Source organism: Miscanthus floridulus, chromosome 18, assembly GCF_019320115.1.
Source record: "Miscanthus floridulus cultivar M001 chromosome 18, ASM1932011v1, whole genome shotgun sequence".
In the NCBI taxonomy this organism is placed as follows: domain Eukaryota; kingdom Viridiplantae; phylum Streptophyta; class Magnoliopsida; order Poales; family Poaceae; genus Miscanthus; species Miscanthus floridulus.
The window spans coordinates 66,634,546-66,657,099 of NC_089597.1; the positions used below are offsets into that span (position 1 = coordinate 66,634,546).

Consider the following 22,554-nt stretch of genomic DNA (forward strand, 5'->3'; position numbering starts at 1 on the left):
CAATGTATCTCCTCTTCTTCTTGTACTAATAGTAATATTTTACTCCCTCCATTTAAGACATAGTGTATATCTAAGTGTGTGTAGAGAAAAGTTAAAACAGTCTTAGGGCAGTCCCAATGATAGAAACCAGTAGTTTCTATAACATAGGATACCGCACCAAAAAAGTAGTGCTTTCCAATCCATGGTTTCTATAACATCATTCATACAAAGAGTAAATTAAATGCAGCACCAAAAACAGATAGATCAATTGTGACAACTAATTTTACAGCCCACATGTGTTCCGTCGACAACACACAAGACAGAAACAAAACATAGATCATATTTCTGCATTCCATCACTTTTCAGAACCAAATATCACCATACACGACCCATAATTCAGTCTCGAAAACCATACATTAATTAATAATAGCAATCCGGAGATAAATATAACATGTAACATACATAGTTCGTACGGAAGTACTAAAGTTCATCATATGCAAAATAAAATAATAAGGTGCCACGTCTAAGTCAGGTAGGTTGCACATGCACTCCAAAATCCATCAGGTAGCAATGGACTCCAAATCTTCAGAAACCATCTTCTACAAGGAAAGAAATAGCGATTAGATGAAAAACATTACTTAGTGCAATTGAAAAGGTTGAACTGGCACATGTGTTTTTCAAAAAACTAATCTGTTCTTTGTAAACAAACATACTAGGATGACTTAGCTATATTTGCACACTAAACCAAATCAGATTGAAGATATGTACCTAATTATTTTGACTATATGTATTCCCAAACTTTTGCCAAATATGATCAATCAAATCAGATTGCAGTTGTCTATACGCTTGGCGATCATGTAAGGTAGTATTTCTGTTAAGTACATCTTCCATCATAGGGTTTTCTCCATGAGAGATTGTAGCTTCTTGAACAGTATATGTGCTGGCTTCCTCATTCAAATCAATTGGAACCTGCTCTATATCCTTCTCATCTTCAATTATCATGGTGTGGAGAATTATATAGGCAAGCATGATATTCTCCAGATCTCCTTGGTCATATAGACGGGCTAGTCGATGCAAAATACAAAAGCGAGACTGCAAAATGCCAAAGGCGCATTCAACATCCTTCCTTGCCCCTTCTTGCTTCTCAGCAAAAAGTTTATGTTTATCAGATTGTGGTTTACGTATAGACTTCACGAAAACAGGCCACTCTGGATATATGCCGTCTGCTAAGTAATAACCAATATTATGTTGTCTACCATTGATAGAGTACTGCACCTGGGGAGCTTCTCCTCTCAGCTGCTCGACAAACAAATGTGATTGGTTAAGCACGTTGATATCGTTGTTCGATCCGGCAACACCAAAGAAGGCGTGCCATATCCAACGATCATGCGAAGCAACTGCCTCTAGAATGATCGTAGGAACACCGTGATCACCGTGGGTATACATACCCTTCCATGCATAAGGACATTTTTCCCAGTGCCAGTGCATACAGTCAACACTCCCTAGCATGCCAGGGAACCCACGACGCTCACCAATCTCCATTAAGCGCTCAACATCTTGTACTGTTGGTCGCCTCAAATACTCCCCCCCCCCAAATTTTGCAATCACTCCCTCCACAAATAACTTCAAACACTGTACTGCAGTACTTTCACCAATCTTAATATACTCATCAAGCTGGTCTGCTGGGCTTCCATTTGCTAATTGCCTTATTGCAGCAGTGCACTTTTGAATTGGAGATAGCCCAGGGTGATTAGCAGCATCCACTCTTAAGGTGAAAAAGGGAGACCACTCACCTAGGGCATGGACAATGCGCAGAAACAAGAGCCTTCTCATCCTAAACCTTCTACGAAAGATAGTAGAATTATAGATAGGATTCTCCGTGAAATAGTCATCCATAAGCCGCTGATTGGCTTCTTCTCGAGGCCTTGCCACATACCTCCTTGGACCACTACTGCGTCTCCTCCCTTCTTCTAGTGCTTCAATATCATTCTTCAATTCTGCAACCATCTCATCTTGCAGGTCTTCTAATACTTCTTGCTCGGCTTCAAATTCTTCAAATGTGTACAACTCTTTTGGATATATGCTGCCATCCTCGTCTTGAGGTTCAGCATCACTCGGTGGTTGGCTAGACATTAGGAGAATGAAGAGAGAAGAACTACAGAAAGAGGAGAACGAAGAGAGAAGAACTACAGAAAGACTCGGTGGTTGCCATATATATGCAGGGAAGCAAGCAGTATTCACACCAAGAGGCAGTGGGCAGTTTCACACTAGTAATTTTCAGTTTTCAAACCATGATGGGTTTCAGTTTTGACACTAGAGTCAGTTTTCACACTAGAAGCAGTTTTGACAGTAATAATGGTCAGTTTTCACACCATGATGGGTTTCAGTTTCACACTAATAATGGTCAGTTTTAACACTAAGGTCAGTTTTCACACTACAAGCAGTTTTGACACTAATAATGGTCAGTTTTCACACTAGAGTCAGTTTTCACACTAAAAGGTTGTCTCCCTGTATTGCTTCACTATTTAGGTATGGGCTGTTGCATCTGTGGTTTCATTTCATATATAGAAGAGGAGTCATGCATCATTCACAAATGGGAACTCAGAATATTTGAGACAATTGATGAGATATCCTCAAGTTTATATCAAACAATCAACAAAGAGGTTGTTCCAACTAAAGAGGTTGTCATGCAGTTTTGACATCAAGTTTATATCAAATAATAATCTTGAAAGGATACATCATAAGCAGTTTTGACACTAATAAATACATCAGTTTTCAAGTGCCAGTTACCTAGAAACCCAGTAGTATCACATAGAAACTCATCATACACTCCAGTATAAGAAAAAGCTTCTGGACACCAAGTTCATACTTGAAAACCTGCTGTCACAAAGAAATTAAACTTTAACACATACTCTCCAGTGCTCAAGTAATTGTCACTACAAGCATTTAGCAAATACCTTAATTATCTGTACCAAATAAGACCAACCTCATACTCTCTAGTGCTTTCTCCCTCTCAGCCAAAGCATGAGCATTCATATTAGTTGTTGGAGCTAACAGAAGCTCTCTGTAAGTGTCTAGCATTTTACACTTGAGTTGCTTCTCTGCTGCCTTATCAGTCAACCTAGCAGCTTCTACCTTACTTTTTGCCATAATTTGTTGCGTCTCCGCCATCTTCTCACGGTCTTTTCTAGCCAATGTGCTTACTTCAATGAACTTGTCTAGCTTGTCAGTAATAGCAGAAAAAGCTTTAGGTGTCTTCTTTTTCCCATAGAGCTCAGCCTTAGCCTTCTTATGTCCAATAGGACGAATCTTAGGATTATCTTCCAAATTCACCACTTGAGACGGCGAATCAGCTGCACTCTTGTTCTTTTCTTTTTCCTGTTCCTTTTTCACATATGCAGACCACTTCCTTTCATTCCTCACAACCTTCCAAAAGTGCTTCAGTGTAAATTCTTTGTCATTATGTTCACCAGCATACATCTTCTCAGCAATTTCCATCAGTTGATCATCGCTCACACCACTTCTGTAGACTTTGGTGGTTCTATTCCAGCAACCATGGAAATCCATTACTGGTTTCTTAACACGATCCCAGCGGATCTTCAGTTGATTCCGGTTTCTCCTACGGTAAACCTCTGTGCTTTTATTGTATTCTTCAGTAACATCCGTCCAATATTGATCTGCCTTCCTATCGGTTCCATCAACTGGGTCCTTTGAGTTACGCAGCCAAGCAAAAGCCTACATTCAAAAAACAACACCTACAAGTTTATAACCAAGCTGATTGTTCAAGTTGTTCACAAACTAAGAAAGGATGCTTACCAATCTAACGTCTTGAGGTTTCGTCCAATTCAATCGCCTCTCAGTCCTCTCGTCTTCGTTGGTTTCATCCGCATCAATATTGATTGTTTCTTTGTCTTCTGCATTGCTTTCTAGGGTTCTTTTCAAACTTGGAGCAGTTGGAGAAATTGTAGTTCTACTTGTTGTATTGCCAACTAAATGGAAATTCTCTGGACTACCATTTGACTGGAGAAAATTGGTAAACCCACCTGGTGGGTACATCCTAAAAAAATGAAAAGAGATGTTCAATGAAACTGATAAGAACAGTATGAACCATCTGGACTACTTGTTCATATAGAAAAAGCATTTTCTACCATAAATACTTGTAGTAACAGTATGAACGTTGGAAACACTAAAACTGATAAGAACACATACCCTTCATTGGAGCCCATCGGAGAGGAATTTGTCCACCACGTTGGCAATCCGGCTGCTTGAAGGCTTGGAAGTGGTGGAGATGCTGCTGCAGTCACGCGAGAGGGATTACCGGCGGCCGAACTGGATCCATCATCAGGGGCGACGGGAGCAACGACTACCGATTCAGATCGGGTAGCGGCGGCAGGAGCACCCCTGCCCTGCCCTGTCCTGCCTTCCCCTGTCTTGCCTTGCCTGGAGCTTGACGATGAAGGCCGGAGAAGATTCATGCTTGAAGATTGGGGGCTGGATGATTCTAAGTCTTGGAGGCCAGGCTATTTGAGGCCAGGTAAGCGCGCGTGGGAGATCCAGGCGAGCGCGCGGGGGAAAGGGCGACGCAGTGGCAGGAGAAGCGCGGGGAAGGGAGGGAAGGGCGAGCTCGCGCGGGAAATCGAAGGCGGGAGCGCGTGGGGGAGATCCAGGCGAGCGCGCGGGGGAAAGGGCGGAGATCCAGGCGAGCGCGCGCGCCATCGGGCGACGCAGTGGCGGGAGCGCGCGGGGGAGATCCAGGCGAGCGCGCGCGCCATCGGCCGACGCAGTGGCGGGAGAAAGCGGGGGGGATCCAGGCGAGCGCGCGCCATCGACGCGAGGGGGCGGCGGCGCATGGGATCCGGGTGAAGGGCGCAAGACGCTGGTCGTTTCTTCCCAACGGCGTTTTCGTAGTTTCTAGGAGCATCGGTGCTAGCGTCGACGTCGTTTCCTACTGAGGAAACGGTTTCTTCGTTTTTCTCTCTCTCTTCATTAATTTTCATGCCACATCAGCAAAATGTTGACTTGTCCAAGTAATTAATGAAGATAGAAACTACCATAAATACACCATTGGGAGTGCCCTTACAACTTGGAATGAGAGAGACGTTTAGTTATATCACTTCTTGGAAGATTTCGGTATAATAATAATGCATGCTTTTGCCTGTTTTTGTGCAGACACTACTACTACTATCCAGTATCCAACCATCACCTTGTCAACGAAACTAGCAGCTGCAGTTTGCGTCCATCTCGAAAACATGGGGCAGTGAAAGCTCATGAATGGAAGCAAGTCACGCAAGATCGGGGCGATGGCGACACGTTACACGTCCACAACGCCCAAGAATAAGATCCCCGCCAAAAGCAGCCTCTTACGGAACATCCTGTAGTGTACGTAGGCTCAGTTTAGTTTCAAAATTTTTAGCAAAATGAGCACGGTAGCGTTTTCGTTGTTATTTGGCAATTAGTGTCTAATCATAGTCTAATTAGGCTTAAAAGATTCGTCTCGTGGATTTCGTCTAAACTGTGTAATTAGTTTTATTTTTTATTTATATTTAATACTTCATGCATGCGTCCAAAGATTCGATGTGACGAAAAATTTTGAAAAATTTGACGTTTTGGGATGGAACTAAACAGGCCCGTAGTCACATGAATGAACCTCTTTTTTTATTTCTGCTTCCTTGTTGTTTCTCTGGGTTTGGAATATTCCAAGCTAACTCGATCTATCTATGTACAAAACCAATGGGCAATGGACATGCGTGTGTGAGCCTAAGAGGTTCTCTAGGGTAATCTAGCCAGGCAGCCTAGGTAGGATTTGCTTATAGTGCGTAAGTATGTATGTAATCCTAGCAAAACAGCCATAAAGCTATCGTACACATATGAAAGAAAAAGATATACGGCTAATTCAAACTGCATTTGTTGTTATGTGTGCCCAATCGTAGTGCTGAAGCCATTCTCAGAGACTCGATCTTTTTTGGCACACGTACGAGCTTTGTGATTGCAGGTGACAAGAGAACAAGGATATACTCCGTATAAAGGCAACAAATAAACATGTGGAAGTATCCGTCAATTTGCATCTATGTTGACAACATTCATCCTTTGCATTGGGATGGAGGGTGCACTCTGCATTTGTTCTACTAGGGGGCACACTTCACACTGCCATTAATTTACTGCCGTAACAACTGTATCCGCGCTGGAGCATCATGGCAGCCAGGCAGTAACCTGTTCTTTGATTTTCCCCATATGTCGCAGAGAAAAAAATTGACGATGAACGCCACTTGTGCGTGGCAGTCGCAGTGTTTTGTCGACAAAACTGTGGGAGTTTTCAATGGTCGGTCACATGAGGTAGCAATAGGACGTCCCCTCCCCTCCATGTATACCAACAAGGAAATTAGGATATACTCCATCTATCACAAAATATGAGTATTTCAGGTTTTTTACTAATTCAAACTATCCTAACTTCTAAGTTTGACTTCATTTATTTACAAAAAGGACAGCTATTTACGATGTTAAATGAGCACAAACTATATATCATAAGTTTGACCAAGTTTTAAAAAATACCAATAATAAGTGATATCAAAAGAGCATCACTAGATTAATTATGAAATATTATTTTAAAGCTTTATTCTTCAATGCGATTGATGTTAATACTGTTCTCCATAAGCTTAGTTAAATTTAGAATAGGTTGATTCACGACAAAACAAAAATGCTTATGTTTTGGGATGGATGGGGAACATATATAAAAGGGGGTCATAGTGTATATCGTGCATGTACAAATAGGATGTACTTTTGTAGCAGCACTATTGGAAAGTATTTATTTCCTGTGTGCCACATATTTTCTTTGACGGTACCACAATAGCTGTCAGGAAAATACTAATCTCCTCTGCAATTGTCCTTGTAGGTTTCTTGACTTTCTTCGGAACACGCGGGAAAAATACCTATGGACAACAGAGTGCACCCTGTTGCTGCCGAACATTCGCATTGCAGGAAATTAGTTCTACAAACATGAAACATGGTGCTCGAAAGAATAATTAAATTGATTATTGTCTATTAATAGCCAGCAAGCATCATTGGGATATCACCATCTGATGTGATACTCGGAGAATCTATGAGACTCGCTGCCTACCGTTTGACAAGTACACTCAATTTCACTTAACATGCACGCATATAGATGGATAACAGGATAAGGGTTGCCATTGATCCACTCAAGAACTGTAGCATATAGTACTTACTTTTAAATATGTGGCACCACTTTTTAAATGACGTAGTTGATTAGTTAATTGCAATGGACTAAGCTTGTATTAGATCTTTATGCAGAATATAATCGAAGCCAACATAAATGTATACGATTGGTTGTATTCTCTCTATCTTAAAAAGAGTATTACTTAGGGTTCCGTGCAGGTCAAATTTTCTTAAGTTTGTAAAGATATATACAAAATATTAACAATATTTATACTCCAAATAAGTTTATTATGAAAACATATTTATCGATTAATCTAATGATATTTTTATGCACCAAATAAATTAATAATTTTTATATGCATTTGGTCAAAGTTAAAAATGTCTAACTTCTCCTCAAGTGAGGATGACACTCTTTATGAGATGGAGGGAGTACTGCATAGGCAAGCCACTTTTGGTAAAATTGCATTTAGTTGCTTACATTGTAGTATATGTAATCATCTTCATGTTCTAGTTGAGGTTTCATATTTATGCTAGTAGAGGTGGATGTAAGAATATTGTATTTTTAATACCCGATGGTTTTGTGCAAATCAGCCCGGCCTATCAGTCATAGTACAATGTTTTTCTTTCACAACAAATCAGCATCAGCCAGCTTATCAGCCGCAGAAACCATCGGCCGAACAGCTCTGTACTAGGTAATGTCTAGATTGGGCTTGTTTTGAGAACTGTACAAACTTACATAAGATTTTATGTGGGAACCAAATACCGGTAAACCACACTATACACAAGCATAGCTATAGGCTAATGCAAGCAATCGATTAGATCCTTAGTTTTTATTATTTGTAGCTTACTATTTGAGTTCGTAATCATTCGTTGGTATATTGTCTCGGTGCCCTTAGTTATTCCTTTTTCACGTTAACTCCGTTGTGCACTTATATAATAGCAATTGATCTTATCAACAACATTTCCTTTTCAAATAGAAAGGTGGATCTAGCTAGGTAGTTGCAAAGGGAAAAGGCCGCATGGATTAGCTACGTACCCAAATTAAGACATGTACAATGTGCATTCAAGATTATTGGAAATTTTTGGTGTTGGTATATTTTGGAACACATGGACAATAATAAAATATGGAATTAACAAATAATTATAAGAATACTTATAACCTAGTTTAGTGCACCATATATATAATTGTTAATTATGGTTGCATTGACAAAAGGTGATAATTTGAGCTTCAAATTTACTTCCCAGTTGACCAAGACAAATTACCTCTTAAAACTAAGATATTCATTAGTTTTTTTTGTTAAAATAGGTCATTTTAACATAGGTCAACTTACTAAAGGGTTGTTTGGTGTAATTTCTAATAACTGCTCCGGCTCCCACACCGGACAACCACTTTAGTAATACTGTAGCATGCAGGAGTCGGAGGAGCTAACGATAGTGTCTCTGCCTCTCATGTAGTTCGGTTTTTGCCCTGGGATCCGCCAGGAGCAGCCCTTGCCACAGTAGTACACAGTAATGCTACAGTGTTCTGCACGAGGAGCCATACCAAACCAGACCTAAAACAAAATTGAGGAGGGGATGACAAATGTTGTTTTTTGCAACAACAATGAAACTCCAATACTTATTCTTTGATTGTCATATTGCCAAAAATGCTTTAGAGAGTCATTCAAGTTGGCATTTGGTTTACATTCACCGACTAATATTTATATTTTTTGGACTTGGCTGCATTAGCCATCAAGTATACTGGAAAATGCAATCTCATGTTTGCATGGGAGCAAGTGCAATTATTTGGTCCATGCATTTGGATGTGTAGAAATGGCATGAACTTTGACAAAAGAAAAAAGTGATTCATTCTTTATTTGTAGGGCACTTGCTATAGCGAAGGGCTTTGTAGCCTAGTGGTTATAAGAGCCTCAGTAGCACATTAGGTCCTATCTTCGACTCCGGAGTGAATTTTCTAGGATTAATGGCGTTGTGCTTTCAGCGGAGATGGAATTAAACAGATGGCATACCATGTACATAATTAGCTTATTAAAATATACCATGGCTACCCGCTCTCATCCCGATCTCTCATAGTTAGCCTTTCTTTTAATAAAAAGGTTGTATTCGTGACCTTTGTTAAGGGCAATCCTAGCCCATAAACTACAAAGTATTTCTCATATCATGCCATGTCATTTAGACGTCACTATAGAAAATGTTGTTCCAAAAATACCATATTTATCCATAGTCCAAGCAATGAATTCATCACTCAATTCTCTTTCTTCTATCCAATCTTTCATACGGTAAAAAAACCAATCATCTTTCTTTTCCACATATCATGAAGACAATACTCTCTTCCAATGCAAAATTCATTTGTGTCTTGCATTTGTTTTCTCATGAAAATCATGTCTTATATGACACCCAGTTTCGTCCTCTGTTCCTTCTATATCATTTAACACCAGATCACCTAAATATCCTTAGGTGGCACTACAATTAATGCTATGGACACCATCCTAGCTGGAGCATCAAGAGTTTCCTAATGGGTTTCAATGTGATCTTTGGATTGAAAATAATATGCACCAATATGTCTATCTGCACACTAATCTCGTCATATGCCATAGAATATCTTTGCTGGATGTGGTAAGACAAATATTATTATTTGCTTGGAACTTTTTTATAAGTACTTTTAGGAAAAAAATAAAAAGTAATAATATTTGGAAAAAAGAATAATGAATACAAAAAAGATGTAAGGCATATATATCCTAATTCATGAAGCCTTCTAAAAAATAAATGCTAAGACACAACACCCTTTTGTTTCTTATTAGTAGCTGGATTTCTAGAAGGTTAGTACACATTTATGTACAAAAAATGGATTGAAGAAGGTGAACAGATCCAGATCTGCACCTCAGGATTTTATCAGAAGTTTTGAATTTATGAAACTTCCTTCTATTTCATGAGTTCATGGATTGTTCGATTCATTTTTTGTCTGTAGCAACTTTGACGTAGTCCTATGTAGCATTTTTCACTAGCCCAATTGAATTATCATTATTTTTCTATCTATTTATTAAAACCTTATATTTTTATTATTGGATGACTCTGCCTTCGAGCCAAGTTTCATTTTACCATTATAAACTATTTTACACTATTTGCCGTGATGACCATCTACATCAACATGTAGGCCTTATGCTTGTTCATTCTTGAGATTCTCTTCATCATGCAGGGGCTAGTGAAAGAAACATGTCTTTACCCTTCATGCATGTCCATTTCGAGAGCGCTATACCACCTTGATAACTACATGAACTTTTTTCCCCCATCACAACAATCCACATCACTCTGTGCATAATATCCTTTCTCTTCCTGTAGGCTCTTAAATTGTGGCATACAACATACGGTAGGATCTCAATGCATCAAACCTCTCTTCACTTTCCTAATAGTCACCAAACCCACGACGTGGACTTGGTATGTGTCACAACTCATAGCTAGGTAAGTGGTTGGTATGGTGCAGCAAAATGCATCGAGAGATGGCTTGGTACCAGAGGTTTAGAGAATTAGAGGGCTAATCAGACAAAAAAAAGTCAAAGTTAAGAGGGTTAAATGTACAAACCATGTGCTTCACAAGTTAAGCAAACACAACTTCATGCTGGGTCATCATACTACCAAAAATCATTAAAAGGAAATAAACAAATCTAGAATATAGAAACTATATTTTTGACAAATTTAAATGATGATATTGCATGTAAAACATTAATAATAATAAAGAAAATAAACACAAACTATAGGGATCATAAAGTATCATAATCAACAAGAGCATAAGAAGCCATCATAATGAGCAGGGATGATTAAAACTCTTTAAAAATATATTAACAAAATGTAAAAAAGAGTAAAACCCAAGTTGTTTTGAATTAATTTTAATGTAATCAATTCACAACACAGTTTATATATCATCAACAAGTGATGATAATTCACGACACAGATTAGGAATATGCGGAGTAAAATACAGAGGCGAACACATGGCAAAGACAAAGGAGGAAAGAAATATTTGAAGGGAGGCAGACATGACACGGCGGCAGCAGCAGATCCAGCTATCAATCACCATGAGGGACTAGACTAGGGAGGAGGAGGCCACCAACTACCAAACCCATCGCACACGTCCTCCTCCCCTTCGTCGGCATTGCATTGCACGCCCCGCGTGGCGCCTGCTCCCTTGCATTTTCCATTGACCTCGCTCCTCTCGTCCGTCTCCTCCTTCCCAAAGCTTCGAATTTTCCCGAGGCCGGAGCCACACCTTCCTTCCCCTCCCCGCGTCCCGCGATTCGCCGTCGGAAAGAGGCAAGGCAACGGAACCCGAGCCGCCCCCGCGTGAGGTGAGGCGGGGTCCCCCGTCTGGGTGCCTTCCGTGCCGCTCGCCTGCGTCGCGGGGCGCATTGCCGTGCCGCCCCCGCGGGAAAGGGAGATTCCCGCCACCTATTAATCCTCCTCTCTTAGGCCGTTTTCTGCCTTGGGGAGCAGGACACAAACGCAGCGCCGCGGGAAAGCCGGGCGCCGCATGGATCGAGGCATCCGCTGTTCCCGTCTCAAGACCCAGTTTTGGCGTCTTGGCGTAGCGGGACGGAGGAGGACGACGGGGTTCCGGAGCGCAGGGCCGCGGCGGCACGCCGGGATCTCGGAGGCGCCGCGCTGTTGAGTGTTGACGTCTTCTCGTTCCTTCCTGGGAGGAGGTGATTTCTCTGCTGAGGAGGGCCTGGGGCGGCTCTCGGTTCAGTCCCTCTCCCTCTGCAGTTTATTTGCTTTTTTTAGGTAGGTGGGGGGTGGAGTTGTTGGTGGGAGAGGAGCTGGAATTTATTGCGAGCTGCTTCCTTGGAGACCATTGCTGCTCGAATCTGAGCTCCTCTTCTTCTTCCGAGGGAGTTGCCAATCGCGTTCTGCAGCAAGATTGATTTGGACAAGATTGGAGCGAATTGGCTGCTCGGCGGGCGTCCAAAAACCCTGTGCTTCTGGCCTTGTCGACTTCTTGGGGGTATCTGGGAGTAGCTTTGGTGCAGTGATTCACTTGAGTCTTGAGGAATGGCGCCGAACATGAGGCTGGAGAAGCTCAAGCTCAGCACATTGTTGACTTTCATGCGTTGTCACAGGGGCTCTAGTGATGATCACTCAAGGATTGGGACAGTGGGGTTCTCCCGAGTCGTGTACGTCAACGAGCCTGATAGGCTTCAAGAGGAGGGATTCGGTTACCCGCTGAATGAAGTGTCGACGACAAAGTACACTCTGGCCACCTTCCTGCCCAAGTCCCTCTTCGAGCAGTTCAGGAGGGTGGCCAATTTCTACTTCCTTGTCTCTGGTATCCTCGCCTTGACTCCACTCGCACCTTACACAGCAGTGAGCGCGCTTGCGCCGCTCTGTGTCGTGATTGTAGCCACCGTGGCAAAAGAAGGGGTTGAGGACTGGCGGAGGAAACAGCAGGTATCATTCCTGTGGTCTTTTGTTTACATCCAAGCTTGAATATTTATTGAATTTTGTTCATGACATGACCCGTGTGTTTTGAATAAACTCAACCGGCTCATATGCTTTAGTTAATTCAATGTTTGTTTCATATATTGTATAATATAAATTGGAACAGACTTTGCTTCCTCTTTCTTGGTGTTGGGTTGTCGGGTACATTCTCTATACATATCTGGGTTTGGGGAAATAATATACATTCATGACTTTTACAAACAATGAGTACTCATTATGAACAATTCACTGAGCTATATTACCATGTATTTTGGTGTCTGAAACTTAAATTCTTAATTTGATCATTTTCCATGCTTGTGCTTTGACCATGTGATTCATTATTGATTATACTCACAGTTGTCTATTCTACTTGTGTCGCTGTGCGTCATGATGTAGCCATAGTTTTTAGTCTTAGTTGTAGCATTTAATATTTGAAGAAGTCATCTTTCTTCTATATATATAAATGCCGAGCTTATCTGGGAATCAAGGTGTGGCATAATTAAATTTGTTACAAGCTCATATAGTTTCTGTGATGGTTTTCTTTGGCTGGAATTAGACGTATTTGACTGTGTTACTGTAATTTAGTTAATTTGAATGTCTATGTAAATTTTCCATGCCATTGGTATATTAAATAGATCTATGCAACTACATCACCCAGGATCACGAGCTCAATAATCGGATAGTCAAAGTGCATAAGGGAAATGGCCATTTTGAAGAGACAAAATGGAAGAATATCAGAGTTGGAGATGTAATAAAGGTGGAGAAGGATAATTTCTTTCCTGCTGATATGATTCTGCTTTCATCTAACTATCCGGATGGAATCTGTTATGTAGAGACTATGAACCTCGATGGTGAGACAAATTTGAAAATTAAACAAGCTCTCGAGGTGACATTAGATTTACAGGAGGACATAAAGTTCAGGGAAGTCAGACAAACAATAAAATGTGAAGACCCAAATGCGAACCTCTACTCCTTTGTCGGTTCAATGGAATGGAGAGGCCAGCAGTATCCCCTGTCACCCCTACAGCTGCTTCTTCGGGACTCAAAACTACGGAACACAGACTACATATATGGGGCTGTCATCTTCACAGGTCATGATACAAAAGCGATGCAAAATGCAACTGATCCACCATCTAAAAGAAGTAAGATTGAGAAGAAAATGGATCAAATTATTTGCCTTCTGATGTCTTCTCTACTCATGATTGCATTACTTGGTTCTGTCTTCTTTGGGATCTGGACCAAAGAGGACCTAAGAGATGGTGAGCTCAAACGGTGGTATCTTCGGCCAGATGCTGCTACTATATTCTATGATCCAAAGAGAGCAGCTTTGGCATCTTTCTTTCATTTGTTGACGGCCTTGATGCTATACAGCTACTTCATTCCCATTTCGTTGTATATATCCATTGAGATGGTCAAGATCTTGCAAGCTCTATTCATCAACCAGGATATTGAAATGTATCATGAAGAATCAGATAAGCCAACTCATGCTCGTACTTCGAATCTAAATGAAGAACTAGGTATGGTTGATACAATTCTATCCGATAAGACTGGAACATTGACGTGCAACATGATGGAGTTCATCAAGTGTTCAATTGCTGGTACTGCCTATGGTCAGGGTGTCACTGAAGTTGAGAGAGCTATGGCTATGAGGAAAGGTGCCAGGTTAGATGATGACATTGAAAATGGAGACCACAAAGATGAAAAAATTGACAACAGTCCCCATGTTAAAGGTTTCAATTTCAAGGATCCACGAATAATGGATGGGAAGTGGATTCATGAGCCTAACAGAGATATGATAAGAGATTTTTTCCGTCTCCTAGCCATCTGCCACACATGCATTGCGGAAATAGACGAAAATGAGAAGGTTTCATATGAAGCTGAGTCCCCTGATGAAGCTGCATTTGTTATTGCAGCAAGAGAACTAGGGTTTGAGTTTTACAAGAGGTCACTGGCAACTATAATTGTTCATGAACGGGATCCAAGTCAAAATGTTGTTGAGAAAAGGTAAGTCAAATTTCTTTGCTCTTTCCTCTATGGATTATCCTTACTTAGTACCCAATACTGATCCTTTTACATTCTGGCACAGAAAGTATGAACTCCTAAATATATTGGAGTTCAGTAGCTCAAGGAGGCGGATGTCTGTGATAGTCAAGGAACCAGAGGGAAGGATATTACTTCTCAGCAAGGGCGCGGACAGGTTAGTGCTCTATTTACGCTAGATTTCCATGTTTTAGTCGCAGATCATCTTCAGCGGTCTGCTTGTGTCCATGATTTCTTAATCGTAGTCTCTGTAAACAGTGTGATGTTCAAAAGACTTGCACCAAATGGAAGAAAATTTGAAGAAGAAACAAGAAGACACATAAATCAGTATTCTGACTCTGGTCTAAGAACCTTGGTTCTAGCATACCGTGTCTTAGATGAGAAAGAGTACAAGGAATTCAATGAAAAATTGAATGCTGCCAAAGCATCTGTAAGTGCTGATAGAGATGAAAAAATTGAGCAGGCTGCTGATAGCATTGAACGGGACTTGATTCTTCTTGGTGCTACCGCAGTTGAAGATAAGCTCCAGCAAGGGGTATGCCTTTTTGTGGATAAGCCTTTCTGTTCTGCATCTTATTTTTACGCTTTCTAGAGAACCTTGCCTGTTCGTGTACTCATGTGCACGTACATATTCAGGTGCCTGAATGCATAGACAAGCTTGCACAAGCCGGAATTAAGATATGGGTCCTGACAGGCGACAAGATGGAGACGGCAATCAATATTGGGTAAGCATTATATGCCTGCATCGAAGTAGGAACTTTTTATTTCAACCTGACTATTTCCTTCTCTGATTGATGAGCTTCCCATCTGCAGGTTTGCATGTAGCCTGCTTAGACAAGGCATGACACAGATAATCGTCACACTGGAACAACCTGACATCATCGCGTTGGAGAAAAATGGTGACAAACAAACAATTGCTAAGGTGAATAATTGATTTCATTACCTGCCTTTTTGAAGCATCAGGCATGTTGCAGTCATTTTACATATAACACTGTTAACGTTGGAATGCCCTATATATACAATTATAGCTCTCTATTGTTTGAAAAAGTAACAAGGCATACATTCACAATTATATTTATTGAGAACCAAATCAATTGATATCATCGTAGTTACATCCTTTTTGTTGGCTCTCCAGGCATCAAAGCAAAGGGTTATGGGTCAGATAGAGGATGGAATCAAACAAATTCCACCTTCCACTCAAATTAGCACTGCATCATTCGCACTAATCATTGATGGTAAATCACTAACTTATGCTTTGGAAGATGATGTCAAGTTTAAGTTCTTGGATCTTGCTATCAAGTGTGCATCAGTGATATGTTGCCGATCTTCACCAAAACAGAAGGCACTGGTCAGATTTCTTTCTATTCTTAAGTTCCCGTCTCTTTTCTATGTATTTTCAGAGCGTATTCTTCTAGAGCATACATGCATAAACATTTGCAACAATTCCAGGTTACAAGACTTGTTAAACAAGTAACACATAAAGTGACTTTAGCAATAGGTGATGGGGCAAATGATGTTGGCATGCTTCAAGAAGCTGACATAGGGGTTGGCATCAGTGGTGCTGAAGGAATGCAGGTTACTGATTCGATGCTGTATAACTTTTGCTAATTGTGCCCATGATTTCTTTTCTTATTATTTGTTTCTTATGATGTTCTAGGCTGTCATGGCTAGTGATGTTGCTGTTGCCCAATTCCGCTTCTTGGAACGGCTACTTCTGGTGCATGGACATTGGTGTTACCGCCGTATTTCAGTGATGGTATAGTTGCCATTTACATTGATTTTAATATATCTTTTCCTCACGGGATGAACCAGAAATTTCATTACCAAAAGAAACAAAATTTAAAAGTACCACAAGTATAATGTTTGCACCACCAAACATTCCAAAAATCAGAGTGATCCTGAGAGCACAAAGGTCTCTGGAACACGCCCCAAAATGCTTTCAAAGTACATAGCAGACACAAATCGGCCATGGTCAGGCTGTCAGGCCCATGTACTCCCACTCCTAACCAGAGATGAAACTAAGACTCCCCACAGACGATGAGCGTAAAAACAAACTAAGTCAACTCATGTGTTGCTTTGGACTTAGACTGCATGCTTCTAATCTCTTGGCCCGAAACATTTATTTTGATCTACTATTCAGGCTTCGTAATTCAAGTCTTTTGATAAAATATTTTGGGATTGATGTGCAGATATGCTATTTCTTCTACAAGAATGTTACTTTTGGTGTCACTATCTTTCTGTACGAAGCATTTGCATCTTTCTCCGGGAAGCCAGCTTATAATGATTGGTTCTTGTCACTCTATAATGTTTTCTTCACCTCCCTTCCTGTCATTGCTTTGGGGGTATTTGACCAGGATGTGTCTGCCAGGCTGTGCATACAGGTACTCCGATATTTAAACAGTTTCGGTAATTAAAATGATTGGAGTAGGCAAATTTAGATATGTTACCTACTTCCCTGTCAAATCTACTTCTACCATATATTTCTGAAGAAAATGTGCTTTCTACCCTTGGGGTAGTGGAAGCTACATAATTTTTTCTGTTGATTAAAAGAATTTTCATGGTATATATGTTTTCAGTTTGTTTAAGAACTATCTTTCTGTTAGTATAAGGGTTTTTTAACCTGTGAAAAATTCCTTTATAAGTACCATTTTTGGGGGTTTTGAAGTCCCAGTTTCGCTGCCATATTGAATGAATCAAGGAAACAGTCTTTCAAGTTATTTGAAGGCACTCCTTTTGCCTTGAGTTGTGCGCACTCCTTTTGCATTTGTGTTACCTACCTTGTAACTTGCCTTCTGTTCTCTGTTCCTTTGCAGTATCCACAACTATACCAAGAAGGAGTGCAGAATATACTATTCAGTTGGCGTCGGATACTTGGCTGGATGCTTAATGGTGTTATGAATGCTGTCTTAATCTTTTTCTTCTGCATCACTGCCTTTGAGGACCAGGCATTCCGTCAGGATGGTCAAGTTGCGGGCTTGGATGCTCTAGGTGTCGTCATGTACACTTGTGTTGTATGGGTTGTCAACTGTCAAATGGCGCTCTCTGTGAACTACTTCACCATAATCCAGCACATATTCATATGGGGCAGCATTGCAGTATGGTACCTCTTCCTCTTGGTTTATGGTGCCATAAACCCGAGGTTCTCAACTACAGCCTACATGGTCTTCATCGAACAGCTGGCCCCAGCCCTCTCATTTTGGTTGGTGACACTTTTTGTTGTGATGGCAACACTTGTCCCCTACTTCAGCTATGCCGCGATCCAGATCCGTTTTTTCCCAATGTTCCACAACAAGATTCAGTGGAAACGGTACTTGGGGAAGGCTGAAGATCCAGAAGTGGCAAGGCAGTTGTCATCACGACACCGGACCTCGTCGCAGCAGAGGATGGTTGGTATATCTGCTCGTCGCGATGGTAAGGCTATGCAAATAACAAGGGAGACAGAGCTAGAAGTTCAGGCGTAGCATTGTTGGTAGATTTTGCGTTTTGTACAGCTTATAGGATATTGTCTCTGGCAAGATGACAGCTGAACTGATTGGAACTTGGGGTGTTCCTGGATTGCTGCTTCTATGATGCCTGTCATGGGAGCTGTTCCCGTTCAGATGATAGAGCAAGACCACAGATTGCTAAGATAGGTCACAAGGAGGCAAAGAGAATACCTGCTGTAAAGTTCAATTTTAGGAGAAGGCTGTGTGGTTTTTCTTTTCCTGCTTCTCTTACACATGTAGATACTTGTAACCAGATTGGTAGAATTTCGTTTTGTGTTTTATTCCTTTTTACCCCCTTGCCTGCCGTCTCTCAAGTGTATTTTAAACAATAATGGTAAGGCTTCTGATTTGAGTGGCTTTCATGCTTTATTATTTGGAAAGAATCATAAATGGGTGATTTATAATCTAAAATTGGCCTCAAATATTTGTTTTCATGACTTTTACACCAAAATTTGGAAAGAAGAACGGAGAACTCGAAGCTTTCAAGATTGTGTTATAAAGGAATTGATTGTATAAGGATCGATATCAGCTGGTTTAGACGTGGTACTGGGATCGGCTCTTTTCGGATGATGTCAGCAGATAACGTCAAATGAGCTATGGTTGGCGTCGGAAAAAATATGTTGGACTCTACAAAAAAATAAAAGATTATGGTACAAGTTATCTTAAGTTAGGAATATTTTCTTTTATTCCAAATATTGTAATGAGAGTCGTATTTAAGTATGATTCATGCTTAGGTTCCGGGTATAAATATTGGACCTCAGCTATTGTAAAAAAGAATCCAATCAATCAAAACAGTCTTTACCTTTTCGGTTTCACGCCAACCTTTAGGAATAGGAGTAATGTAGATCTCGGCGACTTCTTCAACAAGCAGGGCTGCATCGATCCGGTCGACCTCTAGCTTGTCTGTAAGTACCGTCATGACTTATGCTTTTGTTTGTAAGGCTGCATCGGTCCGGCCGACCTCTTATGAGCTCTAGTATAAGTTAGTTATTGTCGTGGACCAATACTAGGGTACCCGAAGAGAAGGGGCAAATAGTCGTTATACGTTAATCCATCCAGGCAGTCAAAAGTGCGATTACACCTCCAACCGACATCGATGCCGCGGGCTCTGCCTCGCCCGACCTCTGGCCGCAGGCTCCGCCTCGTCCGACCCCAAGGTCGTGCGTTTTGCCTCGCTCGACCTCTGGGGGCGGGCTTCGCCTCGCCCGACACCGAGGTCGTGGGCTCCGCCTCGCCTGACCCCAAAGTCGTGCGATCCGCCTCGCCCGACCTCTGGGGACGGGCTCCGCCTCACCCGACACCTAGGCCACGGGCTCCGCCTCGCCCGACCCCGAGGTCGTGCGATCCGTCTTGCCTGACCTCTGGGGACGGGCTCCGCCTCGCCCGACACCGAGGTCGCGGGCTCCGCCTCGCCCGACGTCTGAGGGCGGGCTCCGCCTTGCCCGATGTCTCAGGGCTGGCTCCACCTCGCCCGACATCTGAGGGCGGGCTCTACCTCGCCCGACGTCTGAGGGCTGGCTCCGCCTCACCGGATCCCTTGGGCATGGCTCCTAATAGAAGCTCACGCTGCCGCCAACCACTACGGGCCAGAAAGTACAACCCAAGGTCAAACTTCTGGCATCGTGTAGGGAGCGGTCACGTCTCAACACAACCCGTCCCTGCGACATGTCATTCCAAGGAACTCATATCGTCCATAGTGACGGACGCATGGTCACTATGTTGCCTACTCCTTGTACGACCGCTGATCATCACGCTGGTTCGCCACGCCACCCGCCGGGGCGGAGTGGGACGTCATGACCCGCTGACAACGCTAGGGCATGGCATCATCGGTGAATAGGCGCCCGGTGTGGAGCTGTCCTTGTCACCACCTGCCGTGTCAGCAGGTCCCGCACAAAGGAAAAGAAAGGCCCGACAACCCTGAAGGACTTTCTCTCTCTCTCTCTCGTTCTCCTCTTTTCTCCCGCTGTAACCTATGCTTTCCCTTGGCCTATAAAAGGGAAAGTAGGGCACCCCACTAAGGGCACCAGATCAAAAACCACTAGCATCGAACCTTGAACACATAGCCAAGCAGCGACCGAGCTCTCAGTACCTATTTGTTCTTTCCACCAGAGACTTGGTACCTGTCCCTCTCTCGCCCGTTTGTAACCCATACTACGAACTTTTTAGTGCTAGTAACACGAGCAGCAGCAACGAACTGGACGTAGGGACATTCCGCCCGAACTAGTATAAACCTCGTGTCCTCTTAGCACACCATTCGAGCCAGACGCGCAATATTAGAAATTTACTCGTTGGTGTTTACTTAAAACACCAGCAGTTGGCGCGCTAGGTAGGGGCCTTTTGTGCATCTCGACATCAACACCAGGCCTCGGATGGCTAATCGCAACGTCAGCCGGGTCCTAGGCGCGCACGTGCGCCTCGAGGATCTAGACTTCATTGTCACGATAGAGGGAGAGCTGGTGCGGCCTCCCACTGCCGCCCAACCTCTCCACTCCACTGGCCTCGGCGCGATCAGCGAGGCATTGGGGGAGCTGCAGCTGCACGCACCGAAGGCCCATGCCCCTAGGAGCGACCAGCCCCCGGCTTCGACTACGGGAGGTTAGAGCGCCAGCTGAGCGCCTTCCTAGGACCCCGACCATCCCAGGACGACATGCACCACCTCACTTTTTTATTTACCAACATCATGACGTAGCTTGCCGGAGGAGAGCCGCTCTCTCCAGAATACTTCGTCCAGAGCGCCCCGATAGTGCTCCCGTGCAGGCCGCACACCGCGGTTCGGTGCATGAGCATCTCGGCCCCCACCGTGACGTACGCAACACCCTCGACGCCCGCAGGCATAACGCGCCCTCAGAACAACCCGATGAGGACGTGTCGATCCACCAGGCGCAGCAAGGCGGTAGACCATGCACCGTAGTTTTAGTGCATGAGCGTTTTGGCCTCCACCGTGACGCACGCGACACCCTCGATGCCCACAGGCGTACCTACGACGATGCAAGGGAGAGGACTAGCCGCGGCTACCACCCACGTCGTGGCGGACGCTACAATAGCGGCGAGGACTGAAGCCTGAGCCCAACTTGCTGGGACCTCAGGCCTTTGGCCGATGCATCCTCAAGGGCAAGGTGAAGTGGGACGAGGACGCCAACGAAGGCACCTCCAACCGTCCCAACAAGAAGAAGAACAAATAGTGGCATAAGGGCTCGCTTGTGGCCACTGCCGACCGTAAGGGAGGCCAGAAGCCCACCGAGGGTACCCCAAACCACTTCGATAGGCTGCTCGAAAGGCCATGTCCGAACCATGCTTTCCCCATCGAGCACCTATATAAGGACTGCGGCCTCTTAAAGCGGTTCTTGTCTGGGGGCTTCAACAAGGGAGAGCACATGAAGGAGACCAGCTAGATGAAGTGCGCAACGTTGCCCTCCTCCGCTCAGCCAAGTACCATCAAGCGTTGCGTTGGTACCACGGCCGTCGAGTGCGAGGTCGGGCCTTCAACGTCGGGGACCTGCTGCTCTGCTTCATCTAGAGCAACAAGAACCGCCACAAGTTCTATCCGCCGTAGGAGGGACAGCACGTCATCGTGGGGGTGCTCCGACCAGGCACCTACAAGCTCAAGGCCATCGACGGTGAAGTTTTCGTCAATGCCTGTAACATCGAGCAGCTATGCCACTTCTTACCCTCAATATACACATGCTTTCTCTTATTAGTTTCGTTATCAACACCCCGATCTTTAGGTGACGCCTGACCCTAGCAACAGCGGGGGGTCAGGCCTCACTCGGGGGCTAATAGGAGCGTACCTACCCGGTAGACATTCTCTACGCCCGACCTTCTCTCACGTTAAGACCTAGAAGCGAGGTTTGCGAAAACAAACGCTGAGTAAAACTGGTCGAACTATGAGAAACCTACGCCTCGGCGGCTATGACGCCTTTGCTCACCAGCGTGATTAGAGTTTTTTTCCACACCCCGGGCTTTTTGGCCTTAGCTACCATAGAGGTCAGTGCATGTCTAAGAGTATATCCACCTGGCGAACATTCTCCGTGGCCAACCCCCTCTCATGTTGAGACCTAGAAGCTAGGGATATGGAAACAAACGCTGAGTAAAACTGGTCGAACTGCAAAAATCCTATGCTTCAACGGCTACGACGCCTTTGCTCACCAGCGTGATTAGAATTTGTTCACCCGCACCCCGAGCTTTATGGCCTTAACGACGGAAAGGGTCGGAGCGCAACAACCTTTTATACAAAAAGGGGAGAAGGGCTAAAAAACTGTTTGGCCATAATGAAATTTAAGAGCTTGTCCATTTATTACAAGTTCGCCGCCTGGCTTATCTGCCTAACTAAATTCTTGCACGGGATGTTCTCATCCTCTATCTCCGTAGGTAAGTTTTGTCCTAGTGGGGCAATACAAGTTGACCGGACGACTTA

General features: G+C 43.3%; 3 protein-coding genes across 4 annotated transcripts; 1 reads left to right on the forward strand and 2 right to left on the reverse strand.

The window, feature by feature from the left end:
• Positions 1–747: 747 nt before the first annotated feature.
• On the reverse strand, positions 748–1,995 carry LOC136523983 (uncharacterized). The gene has a single exon (XM_066517478.1). The coding sequence runs from the start codon at positions 1,984–1,986 to the stop codon at positions 748–750; it is 1,239 nt and encodes a 412-aa protein (XP_066373575.1). The 5' UTR covers positions 1,987–1,995.
• Positions 1,996–2,937: 942 nt separating this feature from the next.
• On the reverse strand, positions 2,938–4,461 carry LOC136523984 (glutathione S-transferase T3-like). Its single transcript, XM_066517479.1, has 3 exons — positions 4,189–4,461; positions 3,796–4,036; positions 2,938–3,714 (listed from the first exon to the last, which is right to left on the reverse strand). Exons 1-3 carry the CDS (start codon positions 4,452–4,454, stop codon positions 2,938–2,940), a joined length of 1,284 nt encoding a protein of 427 aa, XP_066373576.1. The 5' UTR covers positions 4,455–4,461.
• Positions 4,462–11,215: 6,754 nt separating this feature from the next.
• LOC136522854 (putative phospholipid-transporting ATPase 9) lies at positions 11,216–18,498 on the forward strand. Of its 2 annotated transcripts, XM_066516651.1 has the most exons (12): positions 12,447–12,585; positions 13,274–13,372; positions 13,449–14,619; positions 14,702–14,812; positions 14,914–15,190; positions 15,292–15,380; positions 15,469–15,577; positions 15,791–16,003; positions 16,105–16,230; positions 16,313–16,411; positions 16,845–17,036; positions 17,469–18,498. In XM_066516651.1, the coding sequence occupies exons 2-12, from the start codon at positions 13,339–13,341 to the stop codon at positions 18,114–18,116; spliced, it is 3,069 nt and encodes a 1,022-aa protein (XP_066372748.1). In that variant the 5' UTR covers positions 12,447–12,585; positions 13,274–13,338; the 3' UTR covers positions 18,117–18,498. The 2 variants fall into 2 exon arrangements, with proteins under 2 accessions (XP_066372747.1, XP_066372748.1); XM_066516650.1 differs by having other exon boundaries at positions 11,216–12,585; positions 13,274–14,619.
• The last annotated feature ends 4,056 nt before the right edge of the window (positions 18,499–22,554 follow it).

What these genes read in the sequence shown, in the direction of transcription:
- LOC136523983 (XM_066517478.1), bottom strand. Translation starts at nt 1,986, where the DNA reads ATGGTTGCAGAATTGAAGAATGATATTGAAGCACTAGAAGAAGGGAGG.
- LOC136523984 (XM_066517479.1), bottom strand. Translation starts at nt 4,454, where the DNA reads ATGAATCTTCTCCGGCCTTCATCGTCAAGCTCCAGGCAAGGCAAGACA. An exon ending in CCGATGGGCTCCAATGAAGG is followed by an intron (nt 4,037 to 4,188) that starts GTATGTGTTCTT and finishes TCATTTTTTTAG; the next exon opens with GATGTACCCACCAGGTGGGT. An exon ending in AACCTCAAGACGTTAGATTG is followed by an intron (nt 3,715 to 3,795) that starts GTAAGCATCCTT and finishes TTTTGAATGTAG; the next exon opens with GCTTTTGCTTGGCTGCGTAA.
- LOC136522854 (XM_066516650.1), top strand. Translation starts at nt 12,190, where the DNA reads ATGGCGCCGAACATGAGGCTGGAGAAGCTCAAGCTCAGCACATTGTTG. An exon ending in ACAAACAAACAATTGCTAAG is followed by an intron (nt 15,578 to 15,790) that starts GTGAATAATTGA and finishes TTGGCTCTCCAG; the next exon opens with GCATCAAAGCAAAGGGTTAT. An exon ending in CTGCCAGGCTGTGCATACAG is followed by an intron (nt 17,037 to 17,468) that starts GTACTCCGATAT and finishes GTTCCTTTGCAG; the next exon opens with TATCCACAACTATACCAAGA.